The sequence below is a fragment of the Hyaena hyaena genome, unplaced genomic scaffold, assembly GCF_003009895.1.
Source record: "Hyaena hyaena isolate Hyena2069 unplaced genomic scaffold, ASM300989v1 scaffold_58, whole genome shotgun sequence".
Taxonomy (NCBI): Eukaryota; Metazoa; Chordata; class Mammalia; order Carnivora; family Hyaenidae; genus Hyaena; species Hyaena hyaena.
In genome coordinates this window covers 2,454,384-2,473,220 of record NW_024080689.1, presented here as the reverse complement: position 1 = coordinate 2,473,220, position 18,837 = coordinate 2,454,384, and the positions used below count along the sequence as shown (strand labels likewise).

Here is an 18,837-nt window from a genome sequence, read left to right as displayed (position 1 = left end):
CAGTGTTTAAACTTTCTGAGGCATAAGGAACATTCACAGCTCAGTAAGACAATTTTCCAGTTTTGTAAATGGGCAAAGGATATAGACATGAAATTCACAAAAGAATAAAAGAGGAAAAATAAATAAAAGCTCTGACATCACTACTCTTTTTTTTTAAAGATGAGATTTTTTTTTTTTTTGATTACCAGATTTGTAAGGATTTAAAGCCATCTAGTGCCCAGGGTTACCTAGTGTGTGATGGAGAAGCTCCTCCGTTCTATCACGGGAGTACAGGTGACATACCTTTCTGTAGAACACACTGGGCCTGTCTTTTCATCTATCAATTCCATGTGCAGGAATGTGAGAAAACATTCAGAGAACATGCAGTGAAGTATGTACGAAGATATGCCTGGACACATTTCCCGTGCTGGGTATCCATTTTATTGCCTCTGAGCCCTGACTTCAGCCTTTTTTGACTGTTCAGTGAAAATACATCTGGAGCCTTTAAATACTCCTTCCTTTGCTGCTCTGTCACCAGACAGGACTGCGGAGACACTGCAGAAGAAGAGTGTTCCCTGGCGCCCCGGAGGGCAGATTTCCAGCAAGTTCCACCCGCTCAGTGCCACAGCAACCCCCCCCCCACTTCAGTCCTGGGGGTGTGGGGTGTTTCTTAGGACACTCGATCTCAGTCCGAGTTCGTGATCGCACCTTACACCTGCTATTTCTGTCTCCTTACTACTTGCTGGCCAATCCCTCGTTACTCTGATCCCCTGCTATGGGTAATAAAAATATTCAGTTTTCCCCGTTCAGGTTTCTTTTCCGTGATTGGATCCAGACTGCTACGTTTATAATAGCGAAACACTGGAAACTATTGAATGCCCAGACACAGGGATTTGTTTAAAAACATACAGTATATTCCCAAGTAAAACACGAATAGCTACTACACATGACATTGTACATGGACATGTTGGTGTTAAAAGAAGTTCATGCTATGTCAGGAGGCTAAACGGCGTGGAGTAATATAGCAGTTTTGTTTTTAAACATGAAGATGTATTACTTTTCTAGATTCTGAAAATGTAAAGATAAAAGAATTCAAATTACTCTAGGAATTGTCTTTAAAATGCAACGTTGTTTCTTTGTTTTTTAACCAGCGATCTCGCTGAGCTTTTTCGCTTTGCTTGAGGGTGCCTTGGGAAGAACGTTCTGGGGCTGTGTCTAATGGCTCTCTCTACCCCAGCGGTACGCCAGATGAAGGCAACAGGCCCTGGGCCGCTTGACTTGCGGATGAGGATTTTTCAACGACTGCTTCCCACAGAGGCGTGATCTGGAAAAGCAGGAATCACAAAGGTCTTTTCTCACCCAAGATCACATGGACGTTTGCTTATTTTTTCCCTAGTCGTTTCATGGAATTAAGCCATGACACTTAACTTGTTAATTCATCTGGAATTTATTTAAACTAATGGTGTGAGGTAAGGACCCCTTAGTAACATTTTTTGACACTATGTACATTTTTAACTACACAAATGACCTGCCATCTCTAGGGACTGTTCCAAGGGACCATTTTATAGCAAAAATCACTTTATAATGAGGCCCTTTCGGTCTTCGGTAACAACCTTTTGGATGGACTCCAAGATAAATCTATCATCGGCCTGGTGCTGCTACAGGATGACCTACGTTATGGTAAGATTCTAAATGCGTCCCAAGAATAATCTATATGAAGGACCAAGGGTCAAGGGTCAACCTGGATTCAAAGGGAAAACAATTTAAAAAGAGGAAAGGAGATTCCTCCATGGCCTCAATTAGGAAAAGAATCATTAAAGTCCCCAAGTCTCTTTATCTTGTAAGACACAGATTGTGAATGAAAATGCTGATACCTCCCTCTTCTCTTTCAACCTTGACCCACAGTCCGACCTTAACTGCCGAAAGGTTATCTCGCTAATGCAAAACAGAACAAGGGTGAAAAATTCTGCACCACTCAGACCATTTCTGCAAGAATTTAGCACCTCCTCCCCATGTGAAAGTGCTGTCCATAATCCAAAGACACAGAAGGTCCAAGCAATGGAGATGGCTGTGTGTGTATCTATGGGCCTGATGACCTGAGCGTCTCCAGGCTTACCGCAGCACTTCTAAGGGGACATGGTACAGTCACCTGAGAGACGATGAGCCAAGATAAAATGCCGCCAGCTGCTCATTTCATAAAGTCGAGACCCACGCAATGATGCAAAGCCATGCAAAACTACGCTAATGTCATGCTCATAGCTCATTACCATAATCTGCCCCCCATCACATAGCCCAAGTCACCATGATATCATATGCAACATGCCATGTTCTATCAATCATCTGTCAGTATTACAGTGGTGTTAATTTTTAAAAACGGAGGAGCACCGTGCTACACATAAAAATGGCCCCCAGAATATGTCATCATCCCAATCTCTGGAACCCGAGAATATGTGACCTTACATGGCCAAAGTAACCCTGCCAATGTGATTAAGGCTAAGGAATCTGAGATGGGAGAATGTTCTGGGTGATCCAGGTGGGCTCAATGTAATCGTGAGTCCTTAAAAACAGAGAATCTTTCCCAGCTGTGCTCAGAGGGAGCTATGAAGAAGGGTCGGAGGGTTGCAAAGTGCTGGCTCTGGACACGGAGGAATGGGACTATGAGTGAGGGACATGTGAGGGCTCTAGAAGCCAGAAAAGCTCAGGGAATGAATTCTCCCCTGGAGCCTCCAGAAAGGAACCAGCCCTGCCCATGCCTTGCTCTTGGCCCAGGAAGATCTGTCCTGAACTCCTGACCTACAGAACCGTAAGATGACAAATTGGTACACTGAGTCACTAAGTCTGTACAAATTCATTGCAGCGGCCACAGAAAACTAATACAATCATTGTTTTTGAAAACCCCTCTGGAATAATTAGGTGTTTGGATGCTTCCTATCCTTAGACATTCTGAAAAAACATCCTCTAACTGAACATCTTGTAATTATGGGAGGGTTATCTGGTGTCTGCAGAGCAGAGAGGGACAGTCAACATAATGTATTTTTGCCAAAAACAATAATCTCGATTCTGATCAAGCCCACTGAACCTAACTACTAATTTACGGAAAATATGTGGGGCAGACGGGGATGTTAAACAATATATGGAATTACAAATAGCAGGTCTAGAGAGTGGGAAAGTCCAGGGCGAATGACCCTACTTCTTCAACAGAGAAACTGCACAGGGGGAAAGTGAGAGCTGGCAAAAGTATTGATTATTAAAGAAACTGAAGGAACATATCAATTAGTTGTAATGTCCATACATATATTCAGATCCTGACTCGAACGACCTAAGAAAAACAAAAAAACAAAAAACAACAACAACAAAAAAACCATCTGGGAGATCGGAACATTGGATATTTGATTATATTAAGGAATTACTATTAACTTATTAAGGCTGATAATGGCAATGCACTTACATTCTTAAAAAACCGGTCCTTGTCTTTTGCAAACATACTTTAAAGATATATTCCACAATATCCACTGTTGGAAATGATATGATGTTTAGAATTTGCTTCAAAAATAATCCAGGGGCGCCTGGGTGGCTTAGTCGGTTAAGCGTCCGACTTTCGCTTAGGTCATGATCTCGCGGTTCGTGGGTTCGAGCCCCTCTTCGGGCTCTTTGCTGACTGCCAGCTCTGAGCCTGGAGCCTGTTTCAGATTCTGTGTCTCCCTCTCTCTCTGACCCTCCCCTGCTCACGCTGTCTCTTTCTCTCTCTCTCTCCTAGAAATAAATAAAAAACATTTAAAAAAAACAAAAACAAAAACAAAAACAAAAATAATCCAGGTGATGGGGTGCCTGGGTGGCTCAGTCGGTTAAGCATCCGACTTCGGCTCAGGTCATGATCTCGTGGTTAGTGCGTTCGAGCCCCGCGTCGGGCTCTGTGCTGACAGCTCAGAGCCTGGAGCCTGCTTTGGATTCTGTGTCTCCCTCTCTCTCTGCCCCTCCCCTGCTCACGCTCACTCTCTGTCTCTGTCTCTCTCTCTCAAAAACATAAAAAATAGTAAATAAATACATAAATAAACAAACTTAAAACAAACAAACAGACATCTACTCTTAGGACTTGGCTCTGGGAGTTTTCCCAGTGTAGCAATTAACTTTATCCAGCGTATCCACCATCCCCGTCTGTCCCTTACCTCCCCTTACCCAGGGAGAGCACCTCCTCGCGTCAAATGTGAGACTTTTAACAGACCGAGGTGATCCGGTGACAGCACCTCACCCATCTTCAGTCTTCCATCTGTCTGTGCCTGAAATTACTGCTTATGCAGCACAGAAGCCACACCGGCTCACTGGCTATAGGGAGGCCTGGCCTCTAGGTTAGGAAAGGAAAGTATTCATGGCCCGAGTCTCAGTTCTACCGATGAACTGTGACTGTGCGATGAGTTTCAAAGAGTTTCTAAGGGTCGACAAAAGTACAGAAAGGCTAACGGATTCCACGGGCGGAAGTTAGAAATGACCCTTCGTGGTCCCTTATTTCTATCTGGTGCAGGGCCTGGCAAGGAAGCAAAACCATGGCAACCTCAGCGCATCCCCAAGCTTCTTCGGGCGGAGAAAAGGCTAAGCAGGGTTTTATGTAAAGATCGCTTTCAGTCTTTGTGCCTCTCCTTGTAAAACTGCCTGCAAGGGAGGCAAAGAGGGAGACAGCATTTCCAAACCCCGAGGTGAGGGTGGGAGAAATCTCCCCGACTCCTTCCTCTGCCCGCCCCGTCCCTACCCCCCAACACCCCAAAGGCCGGCGGGCTTCCAAAGGGCGGGCATTGCAGTGAGGAGGTTCTCTGCTTCGGGCACCCAACACAAACACCTGCGGGCAGCACCCTCACCCACCCAACCTCCCTCCATCTCTGCACGCAGCACCGTCCTGGGGACAGGGGACACTTCTCCTGGCTGGATGCAGCTCTTCTCGGCAAAGAAGCAACAATGCCGGAAAACTCGTTACTATTGGGGAGCAAGACACCCCTTTCAGGAACCGTGAATCCCGAAGGAGAAAGCACTACAAACGAATGGCCCTGCTCTGCATAAAGCCACACCGCTCTGCACCGTTCATTTTGCTTCCAAGCATGATAGTGGGTGAAGTACGGGGAATTAAAGCTCTCAGGGAGGCTCAGAGTATCCATTCTAGATGAATTCAGTGTGGAGACGGAGTTCAAGATGGAAGGGGACCTCTGGCCAAGAGGGGCTGACAGGGACTTGATTCACTTCTGGCCTCAAACAACGGGAGGAGGGGCAGGGGGAAGAAAACAAAAAACCAAACACAAAACCACGGGCAGAATACACAAAATGAGTTTCAGGAGACATGCGGCCGTCAGGAAATGAAGGACAGTGATCCCTGAGGGATGGGAAGCAAATGAGATGAGGTCCAGGTCTGCCCCAGATATCACCCAGCATGGGGACAGGGGACACAGATGGGGCCCGGCACGTCTGTCCATTGAGAGGCATCCAACTAGGTCAAGGTGGGGAGAGTGCGCAGGGCACAGCACGGTGGGGAGAGGGCAGCACAAACAGAATCGTTGGAGGTTTGCACAGGGTCCACCTCCAGGCATCAGCTGAGCGTTGACCAGGACACGCGCATAAGGAGACTAACCAAGGCCGGGGAAAGAACCACCTGAAAGGGTGAGATGATCCTCTGAGCTCAAATTGGGTTGGACACGGGTCCTATTCCCACCAACCAGGTGGCTTCCTGATTTACAGGGCGTCAGAGTCCTCAGAACACTTTCAGCTCCGCAGTGCCGGGCTAGGTTGCCTCTATCCTGGCATCCACAGATGTCTTCTATAAAAGGCCAGACAGTCAATATGTGGGGCTGTGGGGCATATGGTCTCCGGTGAATCCAGCTCTGCTGCTGTAGCAGGAAAGCATCCACAGATGATACGCAAATAAATGAACATGGTGGTGATCCCATAAGACGTTGTTTATGGACACTTACCTTCGAATTTTATATAATTTTTGCAAGTCATGAAATGGTCTTCTTTTGACTACGGACAATGGAAAAACCATTTTTAGCCTGCAGACCATACAAAATCAGGCAGTGGAGGAGATGTGGCCATGGTTTGATGACCCCTCCTCTAAAATAAACACTGTCCTGGTCACCTTACAAAACAATACCCAGGGGCGCCTGGGGTCTCAGTCAGTTAAGCGTCCGACTTTGGCTCAGGTCATGATCTCACAGTTCGTGGGTTTGAGCCCCGTGTTGGGCTCTGTGCTGACAGCTCAGAGCCTGGAGCCTGCTTCAGATTTTGTGTCTCCCTCTCTCTCCGCCCCTCCCCTGCTTGTGCTCTCTCTCGCTCTCAAAATTAAATACACATTAAAAAAACTTTTTTAAAGATTCCCAGAAGACCCCCAAAATACATGGAGATTAAGTAACATGCTTCTAAATAACACATGATCAAAAAGAAATCGCAAGGGAACTTCAAGCATATTTTGAACTAAAGAAAAATGAAAACACAACTTATCAAAATTTAAGGGGTGTGGCAAAAGCAATGCATAGAGTGAAATTTATATCCCTGAATGCATGTCAGAAAAAAAAAGATCTGAGATCAACACTCTAAGTTTCCACACCTCAAAAAACTAGAAAAAGAGCAAATTAAATCCCAAGTAGGTAGAAGAGAATAGAGAAATCAATGAAATTTAAATAGGAAATAACAGAAAGATCAATGAAACCAAAGCTGGTTTGTTGAAAGAGCAATAAAATCAATAAACCTCTAACTAAAATAGAGAGAACACAAACAGCATCAGAAATGAAAAAAAGCAGACATCACTACAGATTTCGTGCACGTTAAGAGGATAATAAAGAAATATTATGAACAACGTTACGCCCACAAGCTTGATAACATAGACCCAAATGGCTCAATTCCTTGCAAGACAACAGAGCTGACAAAGTTCACACAAGAAGGAAGAGACGATCTGAATGGGCCGATATCCAGTAAAGAAAATGAATTAACAGTAATCTCCCCAAACAGAAAACACTAGGCTCGGTGGGTTCACTAGTGAATTCTCCTAAACGTTTAAGGAAGAAATTATACCAGTTCTCTGTGATCTCTTTCAGAGGACAGAAGCAGAGAGAATACTTCCTAAAATTTTCTGAGGCCACCATTGTCCTAATACCAAAACCAGACAAAGACATTACGAGAGAAGAAAAACAGACCAGTATCACTCATGTCCACCGACATAAAAATCCTCACAAAATATTAGCAAATCAAATCCAACAATGTATAATATACCACAATCAGTGAGATTTATTCTAGGTATGCACGCCAGGTTCAATGTTTAAAAATCAATTAACGTGGGGCACCTGGGTGGCTTAGTTGATTGAGCATCTGACTTCAGCTCAGGTCATGATCTCGCGGTTCATGGGTTCGTGCCCTGCATCAGGCTCTGTGCTGACAGCTCAGAGCCTGGAGCTGCTTAGGATTCTGTGTCTCCCTCTCTCTCTGCACCCCTCCTCCCCTGCTGCCTGCCTCTCTCTCTCTCTCTCTCTCTCTCTCTCTCTCTCAAAAATAAACAAACATTAAAAAACTTAAAAATCAATTAATGTAATCCATCCATCCACAAGCTAAAACAGAAAAATCACATGATCCTATCACCAGATGCAGAAAAAGTACTTTACAAAATCCAACATTCACGAATGATAAAAGCTCACGGTAAACTAGGAATAGAGGAGAATTTCCTCAACTTGATACAGAATACCTACAAAATCCCTAGAGCTAACATCACACTTGATGGTGTGAAACCTGAAGCTTCCCCACTAATATCAGGTACAAGGCAAGGATGTCACCCCTCACCACTCCTTCTCAACACTGTGCTAGACGTTCTAGCTAAGGCCTCAGATGAGATAAGACAACACACGAAAATATGTACAAATTGGAAAGAAAACTGTGTTTGCAGATGATAGGATCATGTATGCAGAAGATCTGAAAGAACTGACAAAAATCTCTTGGAACTAATAAGCAGTCATAGCAAGGTTGCAGGATACAAGGTTAATATACAAAAGCCATTCACTTTATTATAAACCAGCGACAAACAGGTGGAATTTGAAATTAAAAACACAACACCATTTACATTAGCATCCCTCGAAACGTAGTACTTAGGTGCAATCTAACAAAATATGGACAAGAGGTATAGGAGGAAAGTTACAAAACTGATGAATGGAATCACAAAAGAACTAAAGGGGAGATGTTCCATGGACGTGGATAGAAAAGACTCAATATTGTCAAGAGGTCAGCCCCCCCCCCCCACACACACACATTACGGATCCAATGCAATTTCAATCAAAATCCCAGCAGGTTATTTTGTGGATACTGACAAACTGACTCTAAAATGTATTATTATGAAGCAAAAGACTCAAAAGGTGAAAGAACGAAACAAGAAAGCTGACACCATCTGACCACAAGATTTACTCGAAAGTCATAATGATTAAGATACTAAATTAAGTAATTTAAGATACTAAATAATTAAGATGAAAGAAAAGACAAATACATCAGTGGAACAGCATAGACTATCCAGAAATGGACCCACAAAGTCAACAATCTCTGACAAAGCAGCAAAGGTAATACAATGGCACAGAGATGGTCTTTTCAACAAACGGTACTGGAGTTAACTGGACATTCACAGGCAAAAGGAAAATGTATCTACACACAGACCTTATGCGCTTCAACACAAATTAACTCAGAATGGATCACGGATTTGAACATAAAACACAAAACTAGAAAACTCCAAGATTACATAGGAGAAAAACTACATGGCCGTGGGTATGGCAATTTTTCTTTTAAAGAATTCACTTATCCCTTCTTCAAAGTTCTTCTTTTCATTGTAGACCCAAGTTTCAGATCTATTATCTTTTTTTTTTTTCTTTAAAGAAACTTTAACTCATTTCTTGTAAGGCAGGTCTGCTGGCAACAAATTCCCTCCACTTTTGTTTGTTTAGGAAGGTCATGATGGGGCCCCTGGGTGGCTCAGTTGGTGGAGCATCCGACGTCGGCTCAGGTCATGATCTCACGGTTCCTGAATTTGAGCCCCGCGTCGGGCTCCGTGCTGACAGCTCAGAGCCTAGAGCCTCCTTCGGATTCTGGGTCTCCCTCTCTCTCTGCCCCTCCCCTGCTCATGCTCTGTCTCTCTCTCTAAGAAATAAATAAACATTAAAATTGTTTTTAAAAAAAGAAACTCATGATTTCTTCAGTTTTAAAGGATAATTTCACAAGGTACAAAATTCTAGGTTGGTGGGTTTTTTCTCGCAACACTTTAAATATTTCACCACACTCTTTGTGCTTGCATTGTTTCTGAAGACAGACAGACACAATTTATATCTTCGTTCCTCTATAGGTGAGGTATTTTTTCTCTGGTTTTCTTTTAGAATTTTTTCTTTATCTCCGACTTTCTGTAGGTTGGAAAGGGAATGCCTAGGATTCGGGGTTTTTTGGTATTTATCCTACTTGTCATTCTCTGAGCTTCCTAGATCTGTGGTTTGGGGCCTGATTTTAATTTTGGGAAAATTCTCAGTGACCGTTTCAGTATTTTTCCATTCCTTTATCACTTTCTTCTCCTTCTGGTATTCCCATTAAAACTGTGTGTTCCACCTTTTATAATTCTCTCATAGTCCTTGGACATTTGGAGCTTTTTCTTTTTTCAGTCTTTGTGCTCACTGCTTTTCACTCTGGGAGGTTTCTTTTGAGATACTCTCAAGCTCAGGGATTCCTTGCTCAGCCATGGCCAGTCTACTAAAAACCCATCAAATGCATTCTTCATTTCTGTTACAGTGTTTTGGGCTCTCCGATTTCTTTTTGGTTCTTTCCCCCTGCTTACACTGCCCGCCTGTTTTTCAAAGTTGTGTATCCATTAGAGTCCATTAGCAGTGGGATAGTATTTAGCACTAAAAAGAAATAGCTATTAAGCTATGAACAGGCATAGGGGAAACTTAAATGCATATTACTAAGTGAAAGAGGGCAGTCTGAAAAGTCTACATACTATATGATTCCAAATATGTAACATTCTGGAAAAGGCAAGATATGGAGAAAGTAAAAGATCAGAGGTTGCTAAGGGTTGAGGAGGTAGGGAATAGGTAGGGCACGGAGGATTTTTAGAGAAAGTGTAAATACTCTATATAAATCATCTAATCGTGAATACATGTCACCACATACTTGTCCAAATCCACTGAATGCACAAAGCCAAGAGTGAACCCTAAGATAAACCATGAACTTTGGGTGACTATGGGGTGTCAATGTAGCTTCATTAATTGTGACAAACATACCACTGGGGGTGGGGGACTGATGTTGGGAGACACTGCATGGTTGGGGGCAGGGGTCACATGGAAACTCTCGGTACCTTCATCCAAATCTGCTAAGTCCCTGAAACTGCTCTTAAAAAAAAATGAAGTCTTTGAAAAGAAAGAAGTCAAACTTCTTTACTCAGACACGACCATTTGTGTAGAAAATCCCACAGGCTCAACGAGAAAGCTCTTCACAAATTAGTGAGGTTAGCAAGGTCGCCTGATCCAAGATCAGTAGAGATAAATTGGCTGTACTTTTATACACTTGCAACAACCAGGAGTAGAAATTTTAAAATAGCATTAGTTAAGAGAATAGACGACATGAAATACTCAAGGATAAATCTGATAAAAGATGTGCAGAACATGCATGTGTCATATGTATGTCAAAACTTACTGAATCGTACATTTCAAATAGGTGCAATCTATGATAGGCCACGTATACCTCAATAAAACACTTTTTAAAAAGAAACAGAAAGAATAACATATCTATAATACACAAAAACCACGTGCAAAGATAGGAACATGAAAAATATCTATTGCACACATTAAATAAGAGGGCAAGCGCTATGGCCCCACCCCCTCATCATGATCTCATTTATGTGAAAGTAAGTGTGTGCTTATACCAAATAAGCCCGAGGAAATATATACTGATCTGTTTACAGTTTTGAGGTCAGAGAAGCAATAAAGAAAGCTTTCCATTTTATATATCCCAGACTTGCTTGAAATTTCTATAACAATCATGTATTACTTCAGAAATTTAAAAAAAAAAAATAGAAGAACGTAAAAAAGTAATTAGGTTTAAAAGACACTGGGCAAGATGAACTTGAAGATAAAAAGCCAAATGGACTCATTTTGTGCAAGAGAAAGATGGGAAGGGCGCCTGGGTGGCTCAGTCGGTTGAGCCTCCGACTCTTGACTTCAGCTCAGGTCATGATCCCAGGGTCATGGGGTCCAGCCCCGTGTGGACTCTGTGTAGAGATTCTCTCTCTGTCTCAAATTGGAAGGAAGCGAGGGAGGGGGCAGGGAGGGAGGAAAGGAGGGACAGAGGAAGGGAGGGATGGGAGTGTTGTATTTGGAGAACGATCCCACCACAGAGTAAAGGGAGGTGGGCACATGCCTCTGATTCACCTGGGTTTCTCAGGTTCAGAGCTGTGCGCGCGCCCTCTCCCAGTGGAGAATCACTACTTCCCTGGGCTACCTTGATGGATGACACCATCTGGTCCATCCCTCGGGTGTCCTGAGGCACAAAATCGCCAAGAGCTTTAAAAGACCAACAGCTTCCCCTGTGATGCTCAATGGGTGTAAGGAACATTCGAGGCCGTGGTACGATTCTGACCAGGTTTCCGAGCCCACACTCTTGGGGTGTCCAGTACCTTGGATGATTTTCTGCTGCTGTTGCCGGATTTCATCAAAACCCAGGCCTCTGGTCTCCTCTGGCTCCTCAAAGAGCCAAGGGTTAGGTGCTCCCCGCTTAGCCCCTCCTGTCATCAGGCTGGACCTAGGAACAAGATCAGATGCGTTATGTAACTCCGAAAATAGAGCTTTGCCACAAGTGACTCCCATGGGCGCAGAGGTGGCCGGCCTCACGTGCTTTGAAAATGCAAGTCGACCACAATTTACTTACACCATCTAAGGCCATCGGTGTTCAGTGCTGGAAGAGGTGTGAGGAAGACAAGGCACAGGCCTGGTCCCCCGGAGAACTGCAGCCCGTTCAGGGGACTAAAACAGCACTCAGGACCCTCACTGATATTCCAAGAAAACACTGGAGTCAATAATCATAAATGAGGGCCTTAATTTCCAAATCACGAGGCCACATGGAAGTGGCCTTTTTATTAGGGGACAAAGTTTGTCTCACAAGCTACATGACACCACAGGCACTGATACAATTTCTCAAGAAGATGCAAATGCTGCCACCGCATTAGAACATGACCACAGGATTTCTTATCAGAGGGCGCGTGGTTGCTCACAGACAGACACACATACGGGGTTTCTAATCGAAGCTTACGCACATAACACAGTGCTCACAACAGAACAAATCCTGAATTATCAATCTTAATCTTAACTCACCCTAGGAAACCCACACACCCCTTCCAAACCAGACATGTTGGTCACCTTGGCGTCCCGGGTACAGGGAACGCGTGTTCTCAGCCTCCGTCCCCACATCCATAGGATTTTCATCTCAAGGATCGCCTTTCTGTCCCCACATTCTGTGGAAGCCACAAGGACTGTGCTGTTCATGAAACCACCTGTGAACTTTTCAACCCAGACATGAACGGTCATTCATTTGGGAGTTGGGTCCCCAGGATTTATGAAAACCAATGGCCACGACGACAGTGATATAACCCAACTAGCAGTGACGATGGTGGTTGACGGGCAGCAAGGACCTGCCATGTGCAATCAAATCGTAGTCCCGGACGACGTGCGTGCGGCCACTCGCTTCCCCATCACTCATGATGCTTCTAGCACTCCTCACATTTCTCCTCTTGTCTGGAAATAACTGCTACCCCGCTGTTTACCGTTTTATGTGGGTTAGCCTTCTGCCTACTAGGTACAAGGCAGGAACCGGAAGCCACACCCTTGACCCAACAGCACGCTGCTCCCTGGCACAGAGCGCGCCTGTCAGCACGGGTTCAGATCTTGGCTCCACCACCTACCAGCAGATAACAGACAACAGTTTCCACCTAAGAGGCCTGCTGGTGAGTAAATAAAACAATCCATTTGCAGCGCCCAGGTGGCTCAGTGAGTTGAGTGTCCAACTTCAGCCCAGGTCATGATCTCACGGTTCATGGGTTCGAGCCCCACACGGGCTCTGCGCTGACAGCTGGGAGCCTGGAGCCTGCTTCAGATTCTGTGTCTCCCTCTCTCTGCCCCTCGCCCATTCATGCTCTGTCTCTCTCTCTCTCTCAAACATTAAAAAATAAACAGTTTTTTAAAATTTTTAATAAACATTTTTTTAAATTAAAAAACATTACTAAAGGAGAAAATAAGAGATATAATCAAACTGATATAGCAATCTCAAAAACAACAAATTAGAACTACACCCTTTAATTATATTTATATACATATATATGCATATACATAGACACATATTTTAGCACGTATTAGAGAATGCAGCACGACATGGGCCCAATTTAATATCAGCATCGAACTCAGATCAGCCAGCACACATACAGGAAAGCCTTCCTGGACTGATCACTGACCTATGAAGCCCTGAGCCCTGGAAGACGGGTGCTGGCCTGGCTCTCACACAGCTGGACAAAATCCACAGTCCATGGCAGTGCACATGGCCAAGGTCACCGATGTAAAAATTCTTCCCTGATGCCCTCCTTCCTGGGCTGTCTGATTCCAATGTTCTGGAAGTTTGGAAAGTTTCAAAGTTTGGAAGTTCAAGTGTGAACTTTGTCTGTCTCCCTCCACCACCCCCTCCCCAGTGTTTATCCTGTGTTGATACCGCAAGTCCAATGAGGAACTCAGCGTTTACCAACAAGAGCAGGTAAGATCACAGATGTCACTGAATAAGGAACACATGACCTTACTTTCGTGAGGCTTCACGTTCCACTGAACATTTGGAATGATGCCTGTTTTCACTCAGGAGTCTCCAGGCCCAGAAGGAAAACACGACAGAATTTAAGACAGGATTCTTGCCTTCAAAGCATTTACAATCAGGTTGAAAAAAAGAAACAAACCACACACAAAGGACCAAAGGAACTGTTAAGCAGAAGACAAGGCATTCCCACAAACACCATCCTCTTCCCCGGCCCCCCCCCCCCCCATTTTCCCAATTTCAGTTCAAGACCACTCCTGACCCACTGGCTCAGGCCCAAAACCTTGGCATTGACTCTGACTCTGACTCACACCCCACAGCATCTACTGCATTAGTGAATCCTTTAAAACGTATCTAAGGGGCACCTGGGGAGCTCAGTCGGTTGGGTGTCTGACTTCGGCTCAGCTCATGATCTCCCAGTTTGTGGGTTCGAGCCCCGCGTCGGGCTCTGTGCTGACAGCTGGGAGTCTGGAGCTGCTTCCGATTCTGTGTCTCCCTCTCTCTCTGCCCCTCCCCAACTTTCTCTCTCAAAAATAAACACTGAAAAAAACCCTTAAAACAGCCCCCTTCCCTGAAACTCCTTAGCCTGCCTCATTTTGCCTGCTTCTTCCCTACAGCACGGGGACAACCACCCGTCAGAGATGATGCGCCGGTTTACCTTCTGCCCCCACGGGGGACCCTAAGCCCCCCGGGGAGGAACTAGCTTGCTCTCACCATCTCCCCAGCGTCCAGCCTGCCGGGCAGTGAATTAAAAACCGAAGTTGGGGGAATTAACGGATTCAGCCAAAACTGTCCCATAACGCGAGAAACCAGCGAGTGTACCCCGGAAACGGTAACACCGTCCGCCGGCACTGTGCTCTGCGATTTCCGGGCCACCTTGCGACCCCGGCCCGGGTGTTACCGACGGGAAGACCGGGGGAAAGAGCCGTCAAGTGACTGCGGATCCAGGGCGCGTGCTCAGCGGCGGAGCTAACGGTGCCACCCAGCACCTGGGCTCTGGGCCCAGGCACCGTCCTCGGCACCGTCTCCGCTGAAGGCAGGCCCGGGAAGGCCGCGCAGCGCGGGGCAGGGCCCCGGCACGGGGGAGGGAGGGAGGGCCCCGGCACGGGGCGGGGGGGCGCCCGGCACGGGAGGGAGGGAGGGCCCGGGCGGGGGGGGGGGGGGGGGCTGGCACGGGAGGGCCCCGGAAGGGAGGGTGGGCACGGGGCCGGGAGCGGAGGGGGTGAATCCGGAAAGCTGGGTCTCGCAGAATTCCTTCCAGGGCAGGCAGCCTCGTCCCTCACCCTCACCCCTGCAGGGCCTGGCCATTTTCGCCCCGCGCTAACCGTCCCCATCCTATAAACTAGGAACTAGAGTCCGCGGCGCGACGCCACTGCAGTCCCACGGCTGCCCCCGCCCTGCAAGGCCCTCCTCCCGTGACCTCACTGCCCAAACTTCCCGATGCCCCTCCAGCCCCTGTTGGCCTCCTGTCACCGGCGGCCCCGCCCTGGCGGTCACCCCACGCCCTCTCTGCGGTGGGCACCTGCCCGCTGTCACCGGTAGGCACCTCTTCCTCCAGGTGCCCCTCGAGCACGAGTGCTGGGCAGCCACTGTTGGCACCTTCCGTCCTGCCGCACTCGCTCTCCGGGGCGCTCGCTCTCCGGGGCGCTCGCTCTCCGGGGCGCTCGCTCTCCGGGGCGCTCGCTCTCCGGGGCGCTCGCTCTCCGGGGCGGCGGGCCGCAGGAAGCGGAGGCAGCAGGTGCTTCCGCCCTTTCCGTGCCCCGGGCGCAAATGAAACAGGCCGTGTTCTCTCGGGTCACTATGGTGGTGGGTTCTTAACCGCAGGCGGGAGAGGCACAGGCCCCGCTCCCTAGCAGGGCAAGATCAGGATCCGGGGGTGCGGGTGAATCTGCGAGGAACAGCACATTCACAGCCGAAACCCCAGGGATCCCGATCCAGGGGGGTTGAGTCCCGCTCACGCTCCTCCTGATTGGAAATCACTGTGCCCGAGGCTGCGGACTCCCCTCCGCCCATGCTGCTTCCCTGCAGGCCGTCCTCGGGCACCGACGCCTTCCTGTCGGGACTGCTCCACTGCGAACCCCATGTACCCAAAACCAAGCCGCGGACTCGCCCCGTAAGCTCTCTGGGGAGCACCCCCACACCCCACAGGTCCAGTCATCCAGCCCTTTCTCCCGGCTGTTTTTTGCCCCTTCTCTCCCCCGTCTCATCGGTTACCAAGGCGTCCCTCTCGGGTCCGTGCCCCCCATTCCAGCCCCGCGGGTACTGCCTTGCCTCTGACCCTCGTCACCTCTCCTGGGGGAGCACGGCCGAAGCTTGTGACTGGTCCCCCGTGTTCCCAGGCACCCGCATCCAAATCGCCTTAAGGCTCTGCTGCCAGAACTCTCTTTCTAAAACAGAGATCTGGCCGGGACGTCTCCCTGTTTCCAAACGGCCCCGGCCCCCGAGGAGCCAGGGAGGACCTTGCAGCTGGACATGGCCCCAGGGATCTGCCCGCTCAACTCCCGACACCCCCTTCCACGCCCTCACTGTTCCTTCGGCCCTACACACCGCTCACCGCTGCTCAGACAAAGGCACAAACTTCCACGCTCTCATGTTTTTGTATGAGTCTGGAGGATCCCCACCCCCACCCCTTTGTCCATCTGGCAAAATTCTATTCATCCCCTAAGGCTCAACTCAAATGTCACTTCCCCCGTTTGGTCTTTCCCGATCCCCGTCCCCACCCCACCCCCACCCCCCTTCCCTTGAATCAATCACTCGCTGGTGCTCCCAGGGCACTTTGTTCAAAACCTCTAACGTGGCGTTTATCAAGCAAGATGGTAGCTAGCTATTTACTCATCTGTCTCCCTTCCGAAATTAGGAGATCTGCGAGGAAAGAGGCCACAGGATAGTCATGTTTATACTCCTAGTAGCAAAAACAAAACAAAACAAAACAAAAAACAACAAGAAACCCAGGGCTTTGGAATATGCCAGAGAACAGGCATTCAGTACATGCTTATGAAACAGAACTAGGAAACCAGTGAGCTTTGGAGGCCAGAGAGAGACAAACTTAAACTTAATCTACACAACAAAACTTAATCTACCGCTACAGGCCTCCAAGACTCCAGGGCAAAGCCTGATATTCTTCAAGCAGATGGAGAGGGTGTCGCCTGAAAGAGAATTCTTCCACTCCGACACCTTCTGGCTCGACCCCGCGCCTAGAGTTCTGTCTGCTGAGGGAGAGTTTCTCTGAAGAGTTAATAAAGGCAGATGCTAAATACTATACTTCTGAGGCTGGGACAGACCTGAAATGTTTTTGTTTTTTGTTTTTTTTTTAAGTAAATCGGTTAACTTTTGCCCATATTCTTTCAAGATGGAACTTCTCTAGAACTTCTGAAATGAAAACCACATTAATAAATAGGGTGGGCATGTGTCTTGTAAAGATTTTACCAAAACGCTTCATGGGTGCTCCTGAAGATATGAAAATACTTCATTTTCGTCCGCCCAAAGTAAATGATGCTTTTTGGATTAAATGATGATGGGGGGTGGGGCGCATGCACGGATAACCCATGTTTTTCTGCCAACAAGTAGAAGTGGCTGAGGCTTGCTGGGAGATCAGAGGGGAGGGCGTCCTTAGGGACCATAGGGACCAAACAGAATTGAAAAAGCAGTGAATTCTGAGAATGCTTTCCTTAGCATCTCAGAAACATGTCGGAGTGACTATATAAAATGTTAGTTTTGTCTAAAAAATATATATGTGTAAATCAGTGTCTGCCTCTTCACGGGTCAGAGAGAGGCTGGAAGATGCAGCCAGACACCTCGTTTCCAGGGTGTTAGCGAAGTGACCCCCAAATCTTTGCAGTCCGGCTTGTCTGAGAAGAGGAGAAAACATGACCACAGGATGAAAGCGTTAACTCCTTTCTCGAAACTTTTCTTGGTAGTTTCTGTGAATATAGAGATGCCTGGGGGCTCAAATTTCAATCAGAAATAGATTCTTTGACATAAATTCTTGGGAGGCAAAATCTGGCAACAATATGCAGCCTGGATTACGCGGAGGAGAGGCTGCAGCCAGGGAGGTGGGCCGGGAGGCTGGGGTAGTTTAGGCGGAAGGTGGCGGGGGTCTGGGTGAGGGAAATGACAAGAGGGAACAGGAAGAGGGGGGGGCGATTCCCACAGTGAGTCAAAGGAAATCCCCCCAAGTGTTGGTGAACAGACTGGATCGAGAAGAGGATAAAGATTTTCAGACGGGGGTGGGGGATGGGAGTGGGGAGGGGACTTGGAGAAGCGACACAGCCTAAGGGAAGGGAAGTTTTTTATTTCCTTCCAGAATTTTCTCAAACTTCCACCTAGGTCCTAAGAAGAACCCCAGAGTAAAACTGCTCTGCAGGATATACAGCTGTGAACCCATGTCTACTTACAGCCATGCCTGCTAGACAGCCAACCTCTCTAGGTCCGAGACTCCATCCTGCTCTTTTTCTGTATCTCGTCCACCTGTCCGTCCATCCTTCCCACAAATACTTACTGTGCACCTGCCAGGTGCCGGGCTCTAATCTCAGGACTCGAAAGTGAACAAGACATACAAAGAAATATCTGACCTCAAGGAGCTGATACTCTGGGGACGATAAATGCTTCACACCGTGCCTTTTGCAAATGCACAATTGTTTTTGTTACGTTCAGCAAACAGTCTTTCTGGAGTACGAGTCCAAAACAAAGAGCTCAGACAAGGAAAATGTCCTTACTTAGCATCCTAGGAGATCCCTGCCATGGCATTTTTAAAATCTACTGCAGTCGGGGACACCTGGGGGCTCAGTCGGTTGGGCGTCTGACTTCAGCTCAGGTCGTGATCTCACGGTTTGTGAGCCTGCGTTCGAGCCCTGCTTCGGGCTCTGTGCTGACAGCTCGGAGCCTGGAGCCTGTTTCATATTCTGTGTCTCCCTCTCTCTCTCTGTTCCTCCCCCACTCACCCTCTGTCTCTGTCTCTCAAAAATGAGTAAGCGTTAAAAAAAATTAAAATAAAATAAAATAAAACCTACTGCAGTCAAAGAATTTTCT

At 47.1% G+C, this 18,837-nt stretch overlaps 1 protein-coding gene and 1 long non-coding RNA gene across 9 annotated transcripts in view; one reads left to right on the top strand and one right to left on the bottom strand.

Annotated features, from left to right (window-relative positions):
• Window positions 1-18,837, bottom strand: part of STX8 (syntaxin 8) — a 246,294-nt gene that overhangs the window by 188,427 nt on the left and 39,030 nt on the right. For 7 of the 8 annotated variants that reach the window (XR_005528320.1, XR_005528321.1, XR_005528319.1 and 4 more), the window contains one exon: window positions 11,639-11,763. Coding sequence is in view for 3 of the 8 variants with exons in the window: in XM_039231574.1 (XP_039087505.1) it covers window positions 11,639-11,763 (125 nt within the window). In the remaining 5 variants the exon portion in view is untranslated. Of the gene's footprint in view, window positions 1-11,638; window positions 11,764-14,523; window positions 14,753-18,837 lie in introns of those variants that run through there. The other variant, XR_005528322.1, reaches the window with a different exon arrangement.
• Window positions 15,597-17,203, top strand: LOC120231425. The gene is made up of 2 exons (XR_005528323.1): window positions 15,597-15,922; window positions 16,898-17,203. It is a non-coding gene; the product is annotated as an uncharacterized LOC120231425 (long non-coding RNA).